Raw genomic sequence first — 24,724 nt, 5'->3', positions numbered from 1 at the left:
AAGATAATTTCAAGAGCTATCCAACCATCTAAGAATCAGATAAAAACTATGAAGCACGAAAATAATATCTGTCAATCTTTGAACGTCTTTCAATTCGAATTAAATTACTAGAGGAGTTTTATTCTATTTCAAACTCTTTAATCTTATCTTTTCAAAAAGGATAATTAGGATCTTTTAGATACTTATAGAAGCTTCCAATTAATCCTAATTGAATTATGAGTGGGATTATATAATTTGGACCCTCCACATGATCATTGGGTCGTAGATAAGGTGGGCTTAGGTTCGGTTTGGACTCAGTTTAATATTTTTGCCATAACTTATTCGTTATAACTCGGATTTGGGCTTATAATATATCGTTGGAAAGCTCTTTTCAAGCCCCATCCAACCATTTAACAATTGGACCCAGATTATGGACCAAAATAAACTGGATTAAACGTTTTTATAAAAAGAACACGAAATGAATGATTTTAAAGGACACGAAATGAATTATTCTGGGTTTAAAGGCACGAAAAAGAGGAACATAAGTTATGGTTTGGTGAAATGGATTAGGAATTGGGTTGGTTTATGAAATGTATTGAATGGAACATGGATTTAAGCACTCTAAAGATTAAATACTCAACCCGACCAATAATGGCGGTGAAAAGTTGTTCATCATCGGGTTTGGTTTTGGGGAGACATTTTTAGGTGTCTACAATAATCCATTTCATTTAAACCCCTCCACTAACTATTTTTTCTCTCTCACTCTCACCAAATATATTAAATTCCTCCTTAATATGTATTCCATTATTCAAGCATGTTGGACAAGAATCCACTATTAAGGCATCTAATATTTTAATTTTTTTGAAATTAGGACAAGAATAATCATGTGTTAGAAATTGAAATAATATATTATGTGTCTTATGTACAATATTGGTCTTTTAAGTTTGTAAAAATTTACAAGAATAATTTAATACGAAATGCAATTATAAATGGCTTATGTGATCTTAATTCCAATAGATGAGAAACAATAAAGCATTTGACAGGAACAATAAAACCATATTGTCTGGGCATATCAAAACTTTAAAATACACAATTAAAAGCATTTTGAAACACTTGTTAAGAAATTAAATATCTTACAAAATATTTATTGCTAAATGTTTTTTTAAAACCTTTGGTAGAAGTTTTAGGTTAACCGTTTACCTTATACTTCCTCATAGGCTCATACTATAACTTTTGCCTATATAATAAATTTGTCCACTAAAAAAAAAACAACGAAAAACATTTACATACAATTGTAACTACCTTGGCAACAATCACAACCCTCCTGTATATCAAACTAACTCCTTTTAATATCACATTAAACTTAAGTACAAAACACGTTTTTGTTAAATATATCTAAAGATTCAATTGCACAAGCCACCCCTCCTTTCTCATCACAATATCCTAGTCACAAATCACAATCACAAAACTTGCATTAAATAAAAACCCTTCCTTAAAAAGAACCCTAGAATCTAATCCCTTTTAAATTTTTTACATTTCATTTTAAATTAAATTATTACAAGAAATATAGTCAAAATAATAAACACCATAAATTGTGATCCCAAATCAAAAAAATGGCAATCATCCTGGTCCTATAACCCACCATCACCACACCTCTTGTGTTGTCTCAATCACAAATTTTCTCTTTCCTAATCTCTTCATTCATGCATTCTATCTATGTCACTTACACAATCATGTAACTTTATCTGTAGTTTTTCCCATGTTTTTGCCTCAAAATCTTCACCCAATTTTCTGGGTAATTTTGGGTGATAACCAATTTTAATTCTTCTGTTTTTTAAAACCCAAAATCCAAAATTTTGAAATTATGGCAGTGAAAAAAGTTGCAGAACATTTCTCAAAGAGTTTGATTGATGAAGTTCATAAATGGGGTTCAATGAAACAAAATGGAGTAACATTAAGGTATATGATGGAATTTGGATCAAAACCCACTGATCGAAATTTGTTGATTTCTGCTCAGTTTCTTCATAAAGAGCTTCCCATTCGAATTGCGCGAAGAGCTATTGAACTAGAGTCTCTTCCTTATGGTTTATCTCTTAAACCTGCTGTTTTGAAGGTAATTTTTTTTATTAAATATTTGTATTTTTGGGGTTTATATTGGGTTTATTGCTGTTTTTTGGTGTGAATTTTGTTGGGTGTTAGCTAATTTATGAGAATTTTCATTTTTTTGGGTTGAAAGTCTGAATTTTCGGGGTTTTTTTTGGTGGGGTTTTGTTGGAATTGAACTTATGTATTGCATTCTAATTTTTACTTTGTATTTATTTGAGTGCTTGTAATTATGATGTTGATGTTCTGTATTTATTGGGATTGAAATTCTGATATATTTTTTTTTCTGGTAAATTTGCAAACAAAATTGAATGTTAATTTGTTGGAATTGAACTTAAATTTTTGCATGTAATTTTGCAGTTGAATTGGGTAAATTTTTATCGGTAATGCAATAGTAAGCTTGATGGAATGGTAAAAAGTTTGTGAAATTTGCAGAATATTTTTTTTTAAAGTACCCTTTTCTTTATTGGGTTGTTTAATATTGCAAAATGCTGTTGATTTGATAGAGAATATTATCTATGATCCATAACAGTAAAGAGTATCTGAGGAATTGTTTATGAATGTGTATTATTTAGGTTTTAATGCTATTTTAATAATCAAAGTTTGAACTCTTGAGAATAATTTTTCTGTTGTGTGTCTCCTTTGGTTCGTTCACTGTCATGTGGTGTTTGCTCTCCTGTTCTTCACTGAGAGTAGTTAGGTGATGATATCATATTGTGTGCGTCATATTCTCACCAATTTTTTTTTTTTAAAAAACATGATTTTAAGTTAACTTTAGCAGATCATAAAATACTGATAAATTGCTGAACTTTTATCTCCTACTATGATATCTCTCTTAGGAAATTTAAGGCTCCTGTTGTTGGCCCAAGTCACCCAACCTCTTCCATGGCCACGCCCCGGCTTCGTTAAATACATATTCCCTCCATTCCACAAAGTTACTCATGTTTAAGTTTACTCTCTCCAGTGACCAATACAAAACAATAAAGTTGGGCAATTGGGGTCCTCATGTGCACCACATATTGATAAACAAGTAGATGTGTCCCAAGTGGTGGATCATTTGGTGTTAATATCAAATATAAAACTTGCCATAAAAGGAATAAAGCTATATAGTGTGGAAGCTTATGGAACAGACTTAAATGAAAAGAGTATGGATTTTGTGGAAAGGAGAAAGTGCATTATCATCTATGCAGTAGTAATTATTGCTTTTCAGTTGGATTGCATAAAAATTAAAAGGTGTGTTTATTGTGGAAAGATGAGAATGTATGCAAGATAGATGATGAATATGCGTGTAACTGATCTAACAATATACATTGGTTTACATGTCAATTTATATGGCTTAGCGCCATGAATAATATGGGATTCTTTCGTGAATTCTGGCAACATAAATCCCAACCATAGCAAAAATATTGACCTGTATTATATATGATCAGTATGTGTATATTGAATCTGAAAGATCCTACTACTTTTTCCATCAGAAGAACGGTCAAGTTTTTGTAGTTTGGATTCCAAGGATACTAGCATTTGATTCTGAGGATGTCAAGGATCCTGTAAACTTCCATGAAGGCTCTTCCCAAAAAAAAATAAAAAAAATGAAGGCTCTTCCCAAAGAATCTTTTCATTCTTACATTGTTCACTTGACTTTCTTTGACCTTGACACTTGTAAGTGTTGTAACCTACTGGCCTGTCATAGGGCTGATCTTTATCTTGAGTTGTAGTCCAAATATAAGCTTTCATTCTTTTTGAGACTACTGTCAATCAAATTTATACATGAAATTAGTATCAGATTAATTTGAGTGATTTTGCAAAGAGTGTGTTGAGTACTTGAGGGATCTATTGGCCAGACTCTTTCATCAGGTGCCTGAGAATACAAGAGTTAGACTCCAGCAAACTAAGAAAATCATTGCAAATTACAAAATATGTTAGCTGTGACTTAGATGACAATCTTCAGTGGGATGAGGGAAAGCATACCTTGAGATATTTCTACTTTTATTGATAAGTAATATGTCTTTAATATATTTGTTCTTATACTTCTCACCACTAGAAGAGTTTACTGTTATAAGCTTCCTCAATGGATAATGTATTGGAATAGCTAGCAAAAGGGCTGTAACAAAAACGTATCTGCTTCGTGTTATACTGTTGTGTGTAAGTTTTGTCAACTCATTTTGGAAGTTAGAGTCATTATGAATTTTTCCCATGGGATCACTTGTAAACGTGTTATGAATTACACTGGAATTTGCCGAAATTATCAGCATTTAATACCATCTTATAATGGTACGAGTCCATTTAGTCATGCTGAGGTCTTTGAGTGTAGGTTGAATTATGCGAACTGAAGAGCAGAGGTGGTTGTTTCTTTTGTATAAAAAATTTTTGTTGACAAAGGAGTTATCATTACTGCTATATTAATAATTATAAACACTTTTTCTGTCTTAGGTGCACGATTGGTATTTGGATTCTTTTCGTGATCTCAGATCATTCCCTTCAATCAAAGATAATCGTGATGAATTAGATTTCACCCAAATGATTAAAATGATTAAAGTCAGACATAATAATGTTGTCCCAATGATGGCCATGGGGGTCCAACAACTGAAGAAAGGCATGGATCCCAAGATTGTATATGAAGACTTGGTTGAAATACACCAGTTCCTTGATCGCTTCTACATGTCCAGAATAGGGATCCGTATGCTCATAGGTTGTTCCTGTTACTTTATCTTTCTTTTTACTTTTTATTCATATTTTGCTGTCTACACTAATTCAATTGCATTATTTTTTTTTTTCGGTTTTCCCCTGTTGCTATCACAGATAACACCAATTAATAGTGCTAATTTTTTGTTTTTGGCTTAATTCAGGGCAGCATGTGGCTTTGCACGATCCAAATCCTCAACCTGACCGTATAGGGTATATACATACAAAAATGTCTCCCGTAGAGGTTGCCAGAAATGCTAGTGAAGATGCCCGTGCAATTTGCATGCGCCATTATGGCAGTGCACCTGAAATTGATATCTATGGCGATCCCAACTTTACATTTCCGTAAGCTGTTCTGTATACATATATATATTTCTCTGCTGTACTAATTATTATCTCTTTCCGAAGGTACTTAAAACTAATAGTTATACAGCACCCATAAAACCTTGTGCTTTAAGAATAGTCTAGGTTATACAAGATGTGTGTTTGAAAAAGAGGATAAAAGAGATACACACAACACAGTAATATGATGCATTGCAAAGTATTAGCCAGAAATGCTTAGAATTGAAGTTGTCTGTTCCCAGGGACACCCTAAAGTCCAGATCAAATGCTTATATTTGTTAATATTATTGATTATGCATATTAAGATGCTCATCAACAAAGATGAAAGGCTTTGCAGAAACTATCTCTGATTTGAACTCTGTGATGTTGTCTTTGAGGTGTCTTGGACAATTTGATAAGCTATTTTGAGTAACTTGTTTTCCCTTTGTTCTATGCTTGTCAACCACTGTATAAATCGGTAATCATCATCCTAAGTGGTAATATATCCTAGGGATTGATCAAGATGGATTATACATAATTTGGAGTTGTGGACCATGGTCTGGTTAGTGGGGCCTGTTTCTGTTTCAGAAGCTTTGCATCTCATTTTGGCTTTCCCGAAAACGTCTGCATGGTTTATATAAATGCATGAATAATGATGTGGTAGTGCATTTGTTGCAATCTCGCCTTATTTTTATTTGAATCCATATGTTTTGTCAACCAAATGTCCAAATCATTGGTAAAGGAGGCTATGCAAGGAATTACAAGTTGCTGGCTGATAAATATTTATCTGAATGATCTTTTGTATTCTCTATTGGATTTTGAACCTGTAGTCCTGTGAATGGAGTTGTCTAATAATGCCCATTTCTTTATTGATGCCAGGTATGTACCTTCACATTTACACCTTATGGTTTTTGAGTTGGTTAAAAATTCCTTGCGTGCTGTTCAAGAGCGATTTATGGACTCAGACAGTGTGCCTCCTATTCGTATCATAGTAGCTGATGGAATAGAGGATGTCACGATTAAGGCATGTTGATGCTTTTGAAGACTTTTGCTTTTGTTACAATCTTCATACCTCAGTGTGTTTCTTGACTTCCGTGATGCCATTGTAGGTTTCTGATGAAGGAGGTGGGATTCCAAGAAGTGGTCTCCCTAAGATTTTTACATACCTTTACAGTACTGCTGAGAACCCGTTGGATGAGCATACAGATCTTGGAACTGGTGATAATGTGACTATGGCTGGATATGGATACGGGCTTCCTATAAGTCGGTTATATGCTCGTTATTTTGGAGGAGACCTGCAAATTATTTCCATGGAAGGATATGGCAAGTTTTCTTTTCTCAGATTTTGTTCTCCTGTCTGGCTGTCTCCCATATATGGTAACAATGCAGCTTATGCTCCTAATATCTAGCTAAGACTTGTTTTTCATCTAGCATTACTACATTAGTCTTTAGCCTCAGCTAGTATCTGTGTACTATTGAACTAGGTAGTAGTTTGTTCTCATTTGGTGATTGAGAAAAGGTTATGAGGTTTATTCTACTACAGAAAATATTAGACAATATTATCAAGTAGATCAGTAAATGAAATAATTAAGTTGATAGGTCAAGTCCAAATATTTAAATCTAGAACTGTAAAGACTAAAGTACAGAGGAGCCTAGAGTTTGATTTATAGAACAATAACAAGGCCAATAGCATCCATCTGATGTTGGGCTACCAATATAGTGAATCACTAGGCCAATAGCTCGCTTATGGCAATGTTTCTGTTTTGTACACATCTTGCCCTTTTTCGTTAACTGCAAGCATGTGAAAATCTAACAATTTGATGATCCGCCGTCTCTCTGATCGGACTGACCCTCCCTTGGTAAGATCCCAGCCTTATATCGCTAGAATGGCACCGATGTAAACTGTTTTAAGTCACAAGTATAACCCATTCTATATGTGGACTTTGGCAATAATAATGAGTCCCAGCTTTTCCCATTGACCTTCCGCAACCTAGTTCTTAATTTCCCAACCTACATCTGGACAGAAATTGGGAGAATTTAATAGATCTAGAAGCTAGATATATATTTAACAAGTGGAGTATTGGTAATTGTTGGTGTTGCCATTTGCCAAATCTTCCTTTTCTGGTATATTGAAATTCTTACCCTAACCCTTGTCATTGCTTCCACATCCCTCTCCTTCATACTTATGCAGAAAACTATCTTCGATCACCAATGATTGTGCTCAGGTCTATATTCTTCTCATGTTATCAACTCTTAACATAATATAGTTCCCCTGCTTCATATTTATTTGAGGATAATCTGTGCAGCCTGCAACTGTTGAGCATTCTTGGAAATTAGTTTTTAGCTCTTGTATGTAAATTGTTATGGACTGACCAGACACAACCGATGACAGAGAAGAAAGCTGTAGAATTGTAAAATAGAGAAGAAAGATTGAGGCTTTAATTAACATAAATAACGATTAACACAATCGATAGGTTTAGCCTATCAAGCTCTATAGTGAGTTTAGCTCACAACTTTTTAATGAGTGACTTGAGGTCACAACTCTCCTAAGGAATTACACCAAATTTCTGCCTACCTCTTTCCTTCCATTCCCTCTCTATTTATACTAAGGACTATTAACCTAGTGAGCTAATATTAGTAGAATACTTATACTACCCCTCCGTAGGTTGATCTATTACATAAATTTTCGTCAATCCACAGAAAAGATGCGACACACTCTGGGTGCAATTGTGGATTTGTGGGAAAGTTGAACCCATCATGAATCTTGATTCTTAGGAGCTGCATTGCAAAGCAAATTAGAGATAGCTTCTGCACAAAGAAGGAAGTTGTTGAGAAGTCCTGAAATGTGGCCCCTCGAGAGACCTTAAGATGGAACCACCTTCCCCTTAGCAAAACATTTATCACAGAAGCCATGGAAACTCTTGCCTACACTATTTGATTCACCCTACCAGCCATAAAACCATCATTGGCAATTCACTCTAGACAAACTTTCCTCATGCTTGTTAGATGATCAATAAATGGTCAAATTAGCTTTGATTAGCAAGTTTAAGGCTTTAAGCATGTGTTTTTGGTCAATGTTAAGATAATTTTTGCAGCATTCAGATTATTCTGTATTATGTAACGCTTTTCAGTGAGAATCGTGGTTTCCGATAGTAATTATTAGGTAGTTTATATTTGCTGTTGCAGGCACCATAAGCTTCTGACAATCGGATGTTCTTATTAAATTGTTGCAGGTACAGATGCCTATCTACACTTGTCTCGATTGGGTGGTTCTCAAGAACCTCTGCCATAGCCTGTGGTAGCGCAGCTGACGAGCTATTTATATTCAATATATTTAGACTTCCAATGGTTTGCTTGATAGATGGTGTTCATGAGAAAAGAGCATGTATTGTTCAGATTTATATGATAAACTGGTATTGTCATCCTTGTAATCTTTTTTTTAGCAATGGAAATCCTGCCTCTGGGTTCCTTTACTCCTGTTAGCAAACTACCGTCTGCCCCACCCCCCTGCCCCCTCCCTATCCCCCACCACAGAAGGTATTAACTTGTGTGGCATACCAAGGGCCAGTTATCCCAAAAAAAATGTGAATGAGCAATGGTTAAGATGATGTACGATTAGTTGCTGAATGGTGATGCAACGGAGATAACAGTGTCTAAATTCTAAATCAAACCTATTTGAAGAGTACTCTGTAGCATGCTTCCATCCTCTTAGAGCGTGTTTGGTTTTTTTTTTTTTTTTTTTTTGACAGGTGGTTTGGTGTTTTAAAGTATTTGAAACGGAATTATTTAAACGTTACAATTACCTATGGTTTGTTATGAGGGGTAGATAATACACTTCATTTCTGAGGGTAAGGCGGTAACCAATCAACTATTACCACTCCTTTATTTCCATTTTCAACCCTGTGGTAACAAAACTGTGACCCTCTTCAGTCTTCAAGTTGATGCAACCAATTTATAATCTTAGTTAAATCAAGGACACATGCTTAAACTTGGTAATCTACTCTATTCACATAGTAAATCACACAAATAACTTGGTAATCTACTCTAATAAGAAACTGAAATAGCTGCTTATGAAGTTCAGCATTTGGAAAAGAAGAAAACATGTGAGACTAGATTTTCCTCTGCAAATTTCAAGTTAAGGGAAAAAAAAAAGCTTAATGTTAGTACTCCAGATATTAGTACTTTGAACTGTTAATTCTAGCAATACTATCTGTCCATAGTATCAATCATGATTTGACGAGAAATACAAGTAACAAGTTCAATCCAAACCAAAATTTCCTTGCTAGTATAATCTTTTAAATTTATTATTTTAAAATATACTTCGTATATATTAATTATTTAATATTTTCGGTTTAAAAAAAAAAAAAAAAAAAAAAAAACTGATCTTTTCAATGATCTTATCCGATTCTTTTGAATTGAGTCTTATCTTATCTTTTGAGTAATCTTCTAGAATAATTAAACCCAAGAACTCTGAATTATATATACCTCTCTAACCCAAACCATTGTTTTCCCCATCAGCTCAATTTCATATACTCATCTCTATTTTGGTAAGCATTTGATAATCCTTTCAATGGCTAGCTTGAATTAAAGCACCTTCTTGACAAATAAAAAAAAAAAAAAATTAGAGTAGTATCGGTTGGTTGGACGAGAGTGACGTGCCTTTGTAATCAACCGATTCACTCTCAAGCTTGCTTTTCGAAAGAATTTCCACCGTTGCTAGATAATTTTCAGTGACAAAAAGGAATTTTGCTTCCTAATCTTATACCACCATTTTTGCTACTACGTTTACACAAGCTTTAAAAAAAAAATACACACTTACAGAAGAAAAGGAATTTTATGGTTAGGAGTTGTCAGTAAGAGTGATGGAATATTTTCGAGTGGAATCGCTCAAGATTTGTTTTACTAGTCAAATATGTTGATCTTGGTTTATGAATCATTGTTTTTATTAAACCAAACCTTATTATGTAACTTCTATATTTTGATTATATGGGTTTTTATAGATTTCTAACTTAGTAGTAGGTAGTACGTGTACAATGATACTAACTTAGACCCGTCTATCTGTTTACTTGTAGACGGAGACTACTAGGTGAACGTTTGGAGGTTATTTACCTTGAGATTTTACGCACGCTCAAGGTAATTTTCAATGTCCATCATCTAGAATCCCGTTAGGAAATTGTTTTGAAATATTATGTGTCAAATACGTGCTTATGTAATTATATGTGATGAGTGTGCTATCGTATGATAATATTGAATCATATATATATTTTATATGAGTTTTTCTATTTTGTGAACTAGTATATGTAATTTAAAAAAATATGATTATTTGTTATCATATGAATTATTTTATATAAATATAATCTTGGGAATTAGATGATTGATTATATATAATTGATGGTCTCTAAGGCCTATTGAGAATCGAGTTATAATTAGGATGTCATGTGGAACGACTATGTGCTAATAATATTGGAATTGAAATATTGTTACTTGGGATTAAATTGATTTGTGCAATGCTTGTGTGCAATGTGATCGGACAATGTAACCTAATAAATGTACAGTGAAATATAACTTAGGAAATGAAACCCGAAAGGGTGAAGAACAGGTTGCCCACTAGTATTTATGGTTGCTACTAGTTGGTTTAAATTATTGTATGTTACTGTTAGTCTTCCTCCTAATCACTGGGTATTAGTGAGGGGTGTGCACACTAGGGACATTCTGTTTTATTTTATGGCCATTTGGGGTTACGCGCGACCCTCTGTAAAGTAGGTGGTGACAGGGACTAGTCCCGGCTTACTGGCGTTCTCTTCCCCTTTCTTAAATAAAGTAATAATATGTTATGAGATAATTTGAACTTGGTTGAGTATTATGATGTCTATGAAGTTATATTATGTGTAATATGTTTTGAACTAAAATTATTTATTTTACGGGATGGAGTTGGAATTACTCAGTTTATCTGATTTTTGGGATTTCTCTCTCTTTTCTTGTTTCTGATTTATTTTGCAGGTTGGTAAGAGGGTACTCGGTTACGTGTGAGGAGACGTTAGAATAATCACATAGCTAAGACAATTTAGTTGTTTCCGAGCTTAATTACTTCCTTTTGACTTAAATAATTGCAGTTTTGATGTAATGACTATATTTTATTTTGCCACAACTTAGACCACTTAGTTTATCTATACATTGTTTCTTTTTGCTTTGCATTTATTTTCTACGGAAAATAAGTGTAGCAGTAACACTCCCAGGGTTCGATGGTTCGGTTTGAAAGTTAAAGGTTACTCTTATTGTTTTAAAGGACTCGAATTTTGGGGGTGTTACAGCCGCGGTCTTAGCCCCCTCTCTCCCCTCGAAAACCCCCTCAATCTCAACCCCTATCCCCTCGAAAACCCCCTCGATCCCAGCCCCTCTCCCCTCGAAAACTCGATCCCAACCCCTCCTCGTCCCCCGTTCCCTTTTCCGATCGCGATGAAGGAATTCCTTGCCACCCAAAACCACCCTAAGCGAAACCCTAAAGCTCGTTTAGGGTGGTTTTGGGCAAGGAGTTTAGGGTTAGGGTTGTCGGTTTTGGATGGGGAAGGGGAGGGGTTCGATTCCAACCCAAATCGCCGGCGCCGGCAGAAGGAGGGGGGAGGGTGGCTGACGGGGAGGGCTAGGGTTTTTTGGCTGGCTGGTTTTTATTTTTCAAATTTTTTAATAAACTTAACAAAAATCCTAACGGATTCCACTAAGTGGTAGTGATAAAACTCTGATTTAGGTGGTAGCCATTTAAAATAAAGAATTAAAACAGTAGTAAATGTGAAGCAGGGTCCTTTTGCTTGTAGCAAATGTGAAAATTTCCTCTTTTTTTCTGTTTTTTTTTTTTTTTTTTACCTTGAACATAATTAACGGTTTTCTAGTAAAATAAATTTCGATATTTGTTATCACTGATGTGGACAGTAGATTGAAAAATTTATAAAACGGAACATAAATGAGGAATTTATTTCCTATTTTCATCATCGATTTAGTAAATCAACCCTTCATGTGATCCGATCCCAACCCATCTATATTTTTTTTGGGATGTTAAATACCGACATAAAAAATGATCAAAATTGCCGACATCTAGTGTGAATGTACAATCATGCCTTTAGTACTTCATTACTATCTTCCCTCTTGCCACCAATCTCTAACACCTTGACACCACCACCCTAGTGGCGTGACAACCAACACCATCCCGATCGGTGATGACCACCACCACCACATTGAACGGCGATGACCAACACCATGTTGGCTGGTGACGACCACCGCCACCACACTAAACAACGACCACCACCACCACCACCACCACAATGACCGGTGACAACCACCAACACCCTGATCGCCAATGACCACCACACCACCATGACCGACGACCCAACAAATTTCCCTCAATGATGAACCACCACGAGGGAAGGTGGTGGTTATTTTAATTTTTGGCAATCACACCAACTAAGCCCAAAACCGGTTATTGTGCACAGTAACCGGAGGTAGCCAGTTTTGGGCTCCGATTGGTGCGGTTGTCGGAAATAAAAAAAATACCACCACCTTTCCCACCGTCGAGGGAAGGTGGTGGGTCGTTATTGAGTGGGATGTGCTAGGTTGCCGATCAAGCTGGTGGTGGTCGTCGCCGGTCGGAATGGGTGGTGGTTAACGTTAAGGATAAGGGGTGGTGAAGTAGTAATGACCTGTTCTCATACGATTATTTTCAATCCTGTTCAGTTCAGCTGTAATAAGTTCAGTTCAGCTATAATAAGTTCAGTTCAGTTCAACTCCTAATTTCCTTCTCTTATAAAATATTCATTTCAGTTCAGTGTAGCGCAGTTCAACTTTAATAAGTTCAGTTCAATTCAGCTCAGTTCAATCAATGAGAAAAGACCCTAAAAGGCATGATTGTCCATTTACACCAAATATTGGCAGTGGTAATAATTTTTACTCCCTCCGTCCCTAAATTACATTCCTGTTTGGAAATTTACACGGGAATTAAGGAGGGAAGAATAAGACAAATAACAATAATTAGATAATGCAACGGGAAGTACAAAGATAGATTAGTTATTACTTATGATATGTCATCAATCCTTTGCCAAAAAAAAAAAGACCAATCACATGCTCCTAATTGAAAATTTTTAACCAATCATATTCATTGGAATTTGGCACAAGGATTATGAGTGAGATTAGGTAAGGATAAGTGAGAAAACATCAAATATAAAACTGAAAAAAAGAGTTGATTTACTAAAAAAAACTTACCAAAAATAGAAAGGAGGAATGTAATTTTAGAATACCAAAAATAGAAAGGAGGAATGTAATTTCGGGACGGAGGGAGTAATGCATTATTTAGCAATCCACTTATTTTTGTAAAGGTAAAAGAAAATAAAATCTATGTCCATGAGACTAGGGGTGAGCAAAAATTCAGCGTACCCTGATGTAGAACCGGAACCTGTTCGGAACCGCAGGTTCCAAACCCGGAACCCGTTGAACAGGTTCCGGTTCCGGGTAATAAAATTAGGAACCTGTTGCAACAGGTTCCGGTTCCGGGTAATAAAATTTTGGACCTAGAACCTGTAGGGTACCCTGTTTATACATGTTCCCTATATGATACATGAAACCGAAACCTATATGGTATTGAATATTCTAGACAATTAGTGTTGGTTTGTTATACTTGAAGCGGTTTACTAAAGTTGTAAGATTTTATTGTGAACATCCATTTTTAAAAATATAGAATTGTCACAATTATCAAGTAACTATTAAGCTTACTTTGAAAAACAGGGTACCCTGTTTAGGAACTGGAACCTACAGGTTCCGGTTCCCAATAACAGGTTCCGGTTCCGGTTCTTATTTTTAAGAACCTGTTGCAATAAGTTCCGGTTCTGGGTACCGATATTTTTACAGAGTACCCTGCTACGCTCACCCCTACATGAGACCATGACTACGTTTGCACACCAAATATATGTACTGTACTAAATTCCATATGTTAAAATTAGAAAATTTCATTAAAAAAAAAAAAAAAAAAAAGAAAGTACAGTAAAATGACAAAATGAGTAATAAAAAAATAATCAGACAAAATGTCATAGAACACAGCCTGTAAACATTCATACGATACTCTTTCTATTTCTATTACACCAAACCAACGATTCATTCTCTCTCTCCAACTTTCCCTCGCCCTAACTCATTCAATCATTTCTCCCACTACTCTCCCAATTTGTCTCCTCAGGAACCCTAATTTTTCTCTCCTTTTTTCTTCAATTTCATCCTACTTTTTTTAATTTTGATTGTACTTTGTAAGTTTCAATTTAGGGTTCCAATTTTAGTAATTGTCTTCAGATCAAAAGCTCGTTACTCGATTTGAATTTTTCAAACAATCACACTGTTTTGTTTGTTTAATTGTTGAACTTTGTGATTTGGGGATAATTATGTACGTTAGTTAGGGTTAAGCATTGTTTAAAGTTTGGATTTGGAGTGTGGTTTTGCCGGATTTTTGAATTCCGGCGAAAATGGCGACTGATTTACCGATGAATCCTCAGATGGAGCAGATCCATGGCGAAATTCGCGACAATTTTCGAGCTCTTGCGTAAGCTCCTTTCTCTTACTTTTTTTTTTTCTGTCAATGTCACTAGGTTAGTGATGATTAGTTCAATTTAGGGTTAGTTTAAAGTATTTTTGTTTCGATTATAATATTGTTTACTTGTAAATGAGTAATGTGATGTGCAAATTGCTAATTTTGGAGGATAAAGTTTACTGTTTACGTTATTCTTTGATCATTGTGAAGAGTGAAGGAAATTCGTCATGATTTGAATCATTGTCATTGTTAATAAAATGATGGTAACTTGTTGGCCCGTAACTTAAAGGACTGGCAATGTGGATGTATTGTGTAATTCGGGTACTGTTTCGGCTAAGCTCAGCTAGCCTATGGTTCATTGAAACCGTAGATTCTTACTGCACTTGTATGTGACTAACATTTGACGGTTAATACTGAACATTAGCCCATTTTTTGGCTGGGCACATTGTGGGATTCGTTGTGAGCCATCTGTTTGTGAAGACTGAGAACTAAAGTGATGTCGAACAGATTTCTTAGGGTTTCCATTCCTGTTGTTCCATTTATGTCTCTTCAACGGAGAAATGTGGGTTCCAAGTGAACTGACAGTGGAAATATTGGGGTTTTTTTTTGGCTGTGGTAATCAAGAGATATCAGGATTTCACGTTGTACTTTTGAAGGATTTGGGCTTTCGTGGTGCTAATTGAGGGATATCAGGCTTTCTTGGTATGCTATCTGAGAGATGCCAGGCATTTGTCCTATGCTAAATGAGGGATTTTGGTGTTCATTCTGTGCTCTCTGAGGGATATCAGGTTTTCGTGCTGTGCTATTGAAGGGATATTGGGCGTTCAAGCTGAGGGATGTCGGGCATTTATATTTTGCTAATTGAGGATGTTGGAATTCATGCTGTGCTATATGAGGGTTGAAGGGTGTTTGTACTGTGGTATTTCAGGGTTTGTGGTCTGATTTTTATTCTGTCTGTAGAATGCCATTTCTGTTGCTGTCAGCAGGGAAATGTGAAATTAAAGCTGAACTTCCTCAAGAAGTGATCATTTGTTGTTTTCATTTGCCTTTTATCTTAAATTCTATCACTATATCACTTAGTAACAGCCTTTTTCAAGCCAGTGTGTGATCACCTTTGTGAATCAGCCTTTTGTTGCTATTTTCAAATATCATTTCATGGGATCTGAATGTTATTTTTCCACCCACATTTATAGTAGCCTATATGGCTTAGCATGGGCAATTGTTTTGGTGCCTTGTTTTCTTCATCCTCTTACTCTGATCTAATATCTTCCCAAATACCTTTTCCTCTTGTTATGTGCTGCCGTGGTTGGAAAATTAAGCATATGTGGCCTGGGTAGGAAATCCAATTCAGTAAGTTTTTTGGTTTGAAACATTCCTGTATCAATGTGGTCTGATGTAGTTCGGTATCGATTTGGTCTAACGGGTTCTAAATCTTATGTTGAGGTAGAATTTCATACATCCCTCAAAAATATCTATTCTTGTACGGCTATGGTAAGCTGTGCCATGTGTTTTCAGTTCTAATGCTGAGAAAGGAGAATACCTTCAGCTGATTAAATTGTTGGAATTTTTTATTGCTGAGTTTATGAGTTTAGAATGTCAATGTTACAAGTGATGGCATCTGATAAGTTGTTATGTGGTGAATTACTTTGGGAATATTATGGACAGAGCATCTAGGATGTTATATTACTAAAAGGTGTTGAAACCCCTTTATTAAATAAACTTTAACACTGTTGTAGCACCAATGATATTAAACTGCTCTAAATTTTGTGCATTCATGTGGCTATGTGCAAAATCCTGCTCTGTTGTAAATTTCGTGGAAATTCATTTAAATTTTGGCTAGAGTTATTGGTATATTATTTTATTCTATTGCCAGAAATAGACAACTTCTTGGCACAAGGTGCAAGTTCCATTAAAATTAGGGAATTTAAGATGAAGCAGAAGTGTTAAAAGATTACAGAGGAGCACCGTTAGGATTTGGATTGGAGATTGGGATATCTAGCTCCAGCATTCTTGGAGGTCAAGATTTCAATGGATTTGATAACTTGTCAACTCAAGTAGCAATTTTCTTAGCTAATGCTGTGTTTTGAATTCATTTAATTTAATGCTTGCTGGAATGTTTTAATTTTGAATATTATTATGTTTTCCTGCACGAAGCTATAATTTTTCATATGATTTGTAGTTTCTTTAATAAAAATGTTGCATTTTGAATTTTTGAGGAGAGTGTTTCTTTAATTTATTTTGATAATGTTGTGGTGGTGGAAGAGGGGGGGGGGGGGTTGGTAGGGGTTGCTTGCAATTCATATATATATATATATATATGTCTTTCACCCCTTTTTTGATCGTGTGTTTGCATGTGCTCTTGTGTTTTCTTTGTAGCAATGGTTTCCAGAAATTGGACAAGGTCAAAGACCCAAATAGACAAAGCAAGCAGCTGGAAGAACTTACAGGGAAGATGAGGGAGTGTAAAAGGTACATAAAATTTTGTTATTACATCCCATAATGCAACTCCTTTGAATCTTTAGCATAACTTATAATTCTAATACTGTGGTTTGGTGGTGCTGAAAAGTGAAGTATGACTCTTACAGTCTTACCTTGTGTAACGTGGCCATGGAGACTCTCTAAACAGAAAAACACCCTTATGTTGTGATGTTTTATGTTTTTTGTTATCTTGCTTTAGTGAGAGGGCCGGGGGGGGGGGGGGTGCTTGGTGTGATTTGATCTGCTTTGTGTCGGGTAACCTTTTTCTCTTTTTTGTCACTTTATTATAATTTCTTTCGTTTGGTTTTCAGGTAGTTAATTTTCATCTACTTCATAATTTTTGTTCATGTAATGTTTTTTTTTTTATTTTTTTTTTATGTCTTCTTGTTTTTTCTCTCTTTCTTCCCCTTCCCCCCCCCCCCCCCCCCCCCCCACCTCCCTTTCTACTGTGATTAAGTAGTGATTGAGTATCTTTGAGTGTTGGTTTTTATTTATTCCTACTTCCTCTTGCTCTTTAGATTGATCAAGGAGTTTGATCGGGAAATTAAAGATGAGGAGGCCAAAAATCCGCCTGAAGTCAACAAGCAACTCAATGATGAGAAGCAGTCTATGGTTAGAAAACTTTCTTTACTCTTAGAGGATTCTTAGTCTAAACAATAAATATATAGTTACAAGTTAATTTTGCTAGTAGCATTGTTAGTTTTCAAATGTAACTCTATGAATTATGGAGAACTTTAATGGTCCTGTTTGCTTTATCGTTTTTTTGAAATTAACTGTTCAGATTAACAAAGCCCACAAGTCAACTGTTTTTTGGTAACAATAGTAACATATTGAAATTCATTTCTCAATGCACGTAATATCACCCTTAGACCTAAGGAGAATTGAAGTATCAGAAATAAGGCAGAAAGAAAGTCCTTTGTTTGTTTCTCCCTTTTGTTGGAGATAGAGGCTGTAAGTTACATAGCTTTATATTGGGATTCACTTGAGCAATCTCTCTTCTTCTTTAGTGGATTATTGCAGCTTTCACATCATATTCCTGTTTGTGCCAAACTCCATTACAAGGAGTCTTGAAGCAGATTACTTAGTTGGGGAAGATATGCTCACGTGGGCTTCTGAACTCAAACTTTTCCACTCTCATTTCTCAGGTTTTATGCTCATGTACATTAAGAATAGTGAGGCTTATTACTTGCCATATGAGGATGTAAGGCATTTAGAAGAAATAAAAGAATGTGAGGAGGATGAGAAGATAGAAATGAGTGGAAAGTTAGGGCAGGATTTGTTATTATAGTGATAAGCAATCAAACACTTGGCATTAGGTAAAAGTTTCTAGTATTGAATCCAGTTTAATAACAAACCTCTGATCAGCCATACCTCATTCCTACAAATTATACAATTACCCTCTAATGGGTGGTGAATATCTGGAATGCTAGTAGAAGTTTGTAACAAATGTATCATTTTTAAAAGGTTGATGAGATCAAGAGTTTATAGAATTCGTTGTGTAGTTGACTTGTATAGTTGTTATTGGGATTATGGTGACATGTTTGAAGGATGTGGGCTATGCTACTTAAGAGCATTATCACTAATAGGAGTTTGTGTAGGGTTCTTTTGTTCATTTAGCATAAGGATGATTAAAACAAAAAAAAAAGACTAAGAAAGCTTTATATCATTGAGCACTTTGGTACAAGGGGGCCCTAATCAATTAAGTGGAGGGGGGGGGGGGGGGGGGGTAATCCTACCTTTAGTTCTGGTTTGTAATCTTAACAGTCTAAAGGCTGAAATATTGAGAAGGCATATAATTTTATCCTTTTGAAGATCAGCTTCTTGTTTGAGTGTACACCGTATCTTTAATGATACATTGTTTCCTTTACTGAGATTGGGCATGTAGATTTAGGTTTATTGAGAGTTGGAAAGTTGTGAAGGTTTTTTATTGTCTTTTATGTTATTTCCATTAGTAACTATAACTCTAACCCATTTCTGTAGGATGTAAAGTAGGAAAAATATAGTTGCTTGCACCAAACCTATTGCTTGCGCTGCACCTCTCGATGTAGAAGGTTGCAAGGCGCTGCGGTTTATCGAGTTTGCAGAAGCGCCAAAAAAATTCATGCCTAGTGGGTTGAGATAAATTTTATTGGTCACCAGGGTACTTAGTAGCTTATTGATAGGCAATATGATGACAACAATAAACCTGCCAACTTTAAATGCTGCTCAAAATATTGTGTTCTGTAATCTTGAAAGAGTTGGTAACTTATTGTGTGAACTTGGCCACGTAATCTTTAATTATTGAGGGTAGTTGGTAAGCTCTTCGGCTCATTTGTAAGTCCAACATCTTGGATACTGCCTCATCTTTGTAATTGCAACCTTAGTTTTTCATTTCTTATGCTTTTCAGTCACTTGAAATTCGATATTGACGAAAGAGCTTTACTTGGGGTTGTTAAGTACTTCTAAATTGTCCTGATATTGCATTGCATTTAATGCTAGATTTGTAGGCTGCCTTTGTTTCTTTCATTTAACTGATTTTTTTTTTCTTTGAAAAATTTTGCAGATCAAAGAGCTAAATTCATTTGTGGGCTTAAGGAAGACGTAAGTTAACCTCTTTAACTTTACTTTACTTTTTTTTCTTTAAATTCTGTTTCTAATTAAAAATTTGTGGGCTTTACTATCAATGACCAATTGACCATGTCATGTCCATAGATGAAAAAACAATTTTTAGGTGAATTAAGTATAAGGCTTGATATACTGCCTAGTTAATCAAGAATTTTGGTTGCCTCAAATGATTCTTTGGAATAAGTTTCACATTTTCTTCAATATTATTAAATATGGAAGGAAGAAGTGCATTTTTTTTTTTAAATCTTTCTTTCTTTCTTTTTTTTTTTATTTTTTTAAATGTTATTTATATGAAGTATTACGTATTTTTCATTTGGCATGGGGCCACACTGTGGAAAATTGAACCTAACCGTTTGTTATCTGAAGCTAATATATGGCAGGTTGATTTAGGATGTTTGGTTTATAATTATAGACTTATAGTAGTGGTAACTAGTGGCCTTTTGTGACAGTTTTTATGTATGTATATATCAAATGAACCTGTTTTCCTGGCTGCCTATGTTGTAGGTATATGAGTAGCCTTGGCAATAAGAAGGTAGAATTGTTTGACATGGGAGCAGGAACCAGTGAACCAACAGCTGAAGAAAATATTCAGATGGCTTCATGTGAGATATTCTTTAGCTTGTATTTGCAACTTGTACTCTATAGGGGATTTTGGCTGATGTTATGTCTTTTTTTATTGATATGCTCCTTACTCCTATTCTAAGAGTATGCTTCTTTGCTAAACCTTGTCATCTTTGTGTTGAGCTTTGTAGATTGAGTCAATTGTCATGACCTCTGTGTTGAGCTTTGTAGATTGAGTCAATTGTGGTATTTCTAGAATACAAAAGGGGCAAAAGAAAACCAGGGGCTAATGTCAATTGTGGGAATGTTAGCTTTGCGTACCACTTTTTGTAACTTATTAGGCAATATAATGTGTCAATTCTCAAAGTAATACATGTAATGTACTGATTTAAGTGATTTGCATGTTGTTGTATTATGTCTATTCTTCACATTATACTGAAGGATCTATGTTGTTTGTACATTCAATCACTGAGTTTCAACTTTTAGGGAGTGAACATTGGTACACCTATATATGTTATATTTATTGTATTGATATATGTGACTTTCAAGGTTTACATTGCTGATCAGCATCTCCATCTAAGGGTGAGAGGTGTTCACATAATTTGATTTCTCTTCTTAGACCCTCTCACCCCAAATTCTAGAAGTCTCATGCAGTATCTTTAGCATGCTCTTTTAAATGTATATGAAACAAATTATTAGCCGTCAACCAAGGCTTAGTGTTTAAAAATAGTGTTTCTTACATTTATATTTATCATTTTGTACCAATATCTTAAAGGACTCTGCAGAAGCTTGTTCTATTGGTAACGTTTTCCACTTTCTCAATTTTATTTTTCATGGGTAATTTGAATAGGTTGTCATTACAGTTAACAGTCTTCCTCTGTTTTGCAATATTGTCTACCGGAGCATTAAGCTTCCTTGCATTTTCTTTAAACCCTATGTTGGAATGAGAATAAATAATGTGCAACAATATTGTGGATTGATTTACATGTGTTTCTCGTACCTGATGTGTGATTTGTCCTTACGCAGCAATGACAAATCAAGAGCTTATTAATGCTGGGAATAAGACTTTGGATGAGACTGATCAGGCCATTGAGCGCTCTAAACAGGTGAGAAGTTTACTGTGAACGGATCTTGGCTTGCTTACTGTATTATCTTTCTAACTATAATTTGGTTGCCTAGGTAGTTGCACAAACTGTTGAGGTCGGAACTGAAACTGGAGCTAAACTAAAGGGTCAAGTAAGTATTCATAATTTTTTTTTTGAAACAAGTATTCATAATTGATTGGTCCTATCTCAATCATTTATGTTGCAGAAAATAATTTAATTGTATATGTGCAGACTGATCAAATGGGTCGTATTGTTAATGAGCTGGATACTATTCAATTTTCACTCAAGAAGGCATCTCAGTTGGTGAAGGAGATTGGTCGACAGGTCTGTTTTTTTACTGATAGTTTGTGCTCAGATTGCTATTCTTCCTTTGCTTCACTTTAGTTGCAACAAGGATTTTGGTACAATTAATACTCTTTCCTATCATATTGTGATTTATACGGAAGAAAAAGTCACGTGGGATCTTGTAGGATTTGTCTTTAATTTACTTTATTAAATTTAATTTTTATAATTTTACCAAACCGCAACCAAAGATAATAATAGTTTAAATTTTGCAGCAAGCGTGAAACTCTTAGTCTTGCAAGTAAAATGGAGTGTAGGAAGTATTACTTTTATTTTAAGCTCCATGTCATCTTGACTGATGTAAATACTTTCTGTGTTGCAGGTTGCCACTGACAAGTGTATCATGCTTTTTCTCTTTCTTATCGTCTGTGGTGTCATAGCCATTATTGTTGTGAAGGTATATCCCTTATACTATTATCATTTCTATGGTATTGCGTAATTTGTCCGGTAGCCTGCTTTCTTATGAAGTTGATTAACAGTTGGACAATATTGTTATCGTTGTCGTCTGTGGTATTATAGCCTTTTTCTGGAATTTGGCTGTCTGTTAAGGAAAGGCTGGTTAGACATGCTGGAGAAAATTATGTATTTTATTAGTATGTCTATAATTTTTATTTATTTATTTATTTTTTAACTTTCTTTCCTGCCGGCTACTATACCTTCACTTCCGATTAGCAGGTCCTATTTTCAAATCTTGTGCCTAAATTTATGACACCAATTATTTGGCATTAGAAGCCTTCCTATCATATAGTCCAATGGAAATTTAGGTGTTGGCATTCTGCTCTTCTGGTAGAATCTCGTCTCATCTGCTGTTTTGCCCATCATGTGGTTTCTTTTTCCTGATTAACATGAATTAATCTCCCACCCCACCCCCTCCTCCCTGCTATTGTTTGAATTGGGTTGTGCTCTGCATGGCCTATTGATCTGTGCTGAAAATCTCGATCTTATTTGCTATGCCTGCAGATTGTGAACCCAGACAACAAAGATATTAGGGACATTCCAGGATTAGCACCTCCGGCCCCTGCAGCAAGAAGGCTCTTGTATGTGAAAGCTGAGCATTTCGAATAGATTGCTGCAATTGGATTCTTCCACACTTCAGTTTGGATTATTGGTTCCATTCCCCTATAGTTTGTGCATATCGGGTTTGTGTCATTTGTAAATCATGTTGAGGAGATTTTTTGTTTATCCTTTTGGCAGTCGCATTCTTTCCCCAAAAACGACGGCTTTCAAGATCATTGTATCCACATTCAGGTTATTTTGCTGTCAATATTTTATCCTGTGTGTATTAGCAAGTCACTCAACATTCAGAGGATGCAGTAAATGTGTGTTCATTCTTTTATACACTTGTGTTGATATGCTTTTTCTGTCTTTTTTTATTTTCCAATAGATTGATTGGAAATACTTGTTCAAATTGCATTATTTTTTTTTTTTTCCGAATTCTTTCACAGCCACTGCCCAAAGAACAATGGAAGATTGTTATCGATTTGTACCCGTTTCAAACTAATAGGAACTCATGTTTATCAAAAAGAAAATAAATAAATAAAAAAGAGCCTAATCTTTTTGCCAGATAAAAAAAAATTTGTATATTGCACTCAAGAGTATATTTTTGCTCATTTTGATTATATTTGCTCATTCAATTATCAAATGAGCAAAAAATAACCTTGGGTGTACTTAAAAATTTTCACTTAAGGGCTCGTTTGACATTGTTGTGATTTTCTGTTTTTTGGTTTTTTTGTTTATTACAAGTATATGATATATGTCACATAATGAATAAAAAATTATTTAAACTTATTAAAATCATAATAATTTTGAAAACTGACAACAGAAAAGTGGAAACACTTTTTTTTTTTTTTTTTTTCTTTTTTTTTAGTTTTCAAAAAAATTGGAAACTGAAAACAAAAAATGGTGTCAAACAAGCCCTAAATTAAATGTAGATATATGATACATGTTAATTGAAATTAAAAATCTTAGGTCAACATCGAAAAATGTGGGTGTGAAGAGTATCATTTAGACATTATTAATGTAATTCATGATTGTTGCATATGAAGCATGTGAACATTGGTGTGTAGAAGGAACGAACCAATGCTATTGACATTTTCAGCATCCTCATATCTAATTATCTACATCACATGTAATGCATGTCGACTAGTCTATTAGGTAGCTGAGAAATATGCCTTTGACCTTTGTGAGTAGTTGACCTTGGCTTTCTAGTCTCCATGATTCTTATATGAAATTCAATTTTAGGTTTTTCATATCAACCTGAAGAATTTGACCAAATAAGTTAACTGGCATTCACGGCCATTAATTTAGGGATGGATTAGATTAGGGTAAGATAGTTTTTAATTTATATTTCAAATTTTTAAACATATCATTGATACAATATTAGTTAGGAACTGATGTATTTTTGTGATTATTTAAACTATGTATTAGGCATGTAATGACTAATAATAATAATAATATTGGTGAAAAACATTTCTTGACCCGTAACCTGAAATAATGACCCTATCCGAAATGACTCGTGACCCGACCCGATTGACAAGTCTATACATAGTAATAAAATTATATTAGATTAAGTATATTATTTTAATTGATTAGAATATATTATAAGTAATGGATGTGGTACATTTTCAACTAATTTTTTGGAGCGAAAGAATTAGTTGAAACGAAGTTTAGTTTAATTTTTTGGAGTGTCGTTGTCTCGTCGCCTGACTAAAAGTTTAGTTTTATACTAAAAGTTTAGCTTTATATATTAGTTATATAATATGATTTATTCACCCACTCACAATATTATATTACTGTCCAAAAACTCCATGTATTCTCAAGTGATGCAAATAAAAAAACGAAGGGAATAATTAATCTTTTAGCCAAAAAATAAGTTGTTTTTTAAGAAAAAATAAAATTGAAAGGGTTGACTATGACTACCACTTAGCGATGGCTGCCAATTTTTTGGAGGGTATTAAACGTTTGTTTTGAAAAGGAGTTGTGAAAAAGC

At 34.7% G+C, this 24,724-nt stretch overlaps 2 protein-coding genes across 2 annotated transcripts; both read left to right on the top strand.

Annotated features, from left to right (window-relative positions):
- The first annotated feature begins 1,626 nt into the window (after window positions 1–1,626).
- LOC145607800 (pyruvate dehydrogenase (acetyl-transferring) kinase, mitochondrial-like) lies at window positions 1,627–8,558 on the top strand. Its single transcript, XM_081663394.1, has 6 exons — window positions 1,627–2,092; window positions 4,513–4,771; window positions 4,929–5,109; window positions 5,965–6,109; window positions 6,195–6,408; window positions 8,319–8,558. The coding sequence occupies exons 1-6, from the start codon at window positions 1,844–1,846 to the stop codon at window positions 8,375–8,377; spliced, it is 1,107 nt and encodes a 368-aa protein (XP_081519520.1). The 5' UTR covers window positions 1,627–1,843; the 3' UTR covers window positions 8,378–8,558.
- Window positions 8,559–14,181: 5,623 nt separating this feature from the next.
- On the top strand, window positions 14,182–23,069 carry LOC145607700 (putative plant SNARE 13). The gene is made up of 10 exons (XM_081663293.1): window positions 14,182–14,656; window positions 17,021–17,113; window positions 17,641–17,734; window positions 19,665–19,702; window positions 20,231–20,328; window positions 21,314–21,393; window positions 21,467–21,523; window positions 21,625–21,717; window positions 22,058–22,132; window positions 22,696–23,069. The coding sequence occupies exons 1-10, from the start codon at window positions 14,580–14,582 to the stop codon at window positions 22,798–22,800; spliced, it is 810 nt and encodes a 269-aa protein (XP_081519419.1). The 5' UTR covers window positions 14,182–14,579; the 3' UTR covers window positions 22,801–23,069.
- The last annotated feature ends 1,655 nt before the right edge of the window (window positions 23,070–24,724 follow it).

The sequence above is a fragment of the Chenopodium album genome, chromosome 23 (assembly GCF_948465745.1).
Source record: "Chenopodium album chromosome 23, dcCheAlbu1.1, whole genome shotgun sequence".
In the NCBI taxonomy this organism is placed as follows: domain Eukaryota; kingdom Viridiplantae; phylum Streptophyta; class Magnoliopsida; order Caryophyllales; family Amaranthaceae; genus Chenopodium; species Chenopodium album.
The sequence above is the reverse complement of the archived record's forward strand: the minus strand, read 5'-3'. Positions and strand labels throughout refer to the sequence as shown.

What these genes read in the sequence shown, in the direction of transcription:
- LOC145607800 (XM_081663394.1), top strand. Translation starts at nt 1,844, where the DNA reads ATGGCAGTGAAAAAAGTTGCAGAACATTTCTCAAAGAGTTTGATTGAT. An exon ending in TTAAACCTGCTGTTTTGAAG is followed by an intron (nt 2,093 to 4,512) that starts GTAATTTTTTTT and finishes TTTCTGTCTTAG; the next exon opens with GTGCACGATTGGTATTTGGA. An exon ending in TAGAGGATGTCACGATTAAG is followed by an intron (nt 6,110 to 6,194) that starts GCATGTTGATGC and finishes ATGCCATTGTAG; the next exon opens with GTTTCTGATGAAGGAGGTGG.
- LOC145607700 (XM_081663293.1), top strand. Translation starts at nt 14,580, where the DNA reads ATGGCGACTGATTTACCGATGAATCCTCAGATGGAGCAGATCCATGGC. An exon ending in AAGATGAGGGAGTGTAAAAG is followed by an intron (nt 17,114 to 17,640) that starts GTACATAAAATT and finishes CTTGCTCTTTAG; the next exon opens with ATTGATCAAGGAGTTTGATC. An exon ending in ATGATGAGAAGCAGTCTATG is followed by an intron (nt 17,735 to 19,664) that starts GTTAGAAAACTT and finishes AAAATTTTGCAG; the next exon opens with ATCAAAGAGCTAAATTCATT.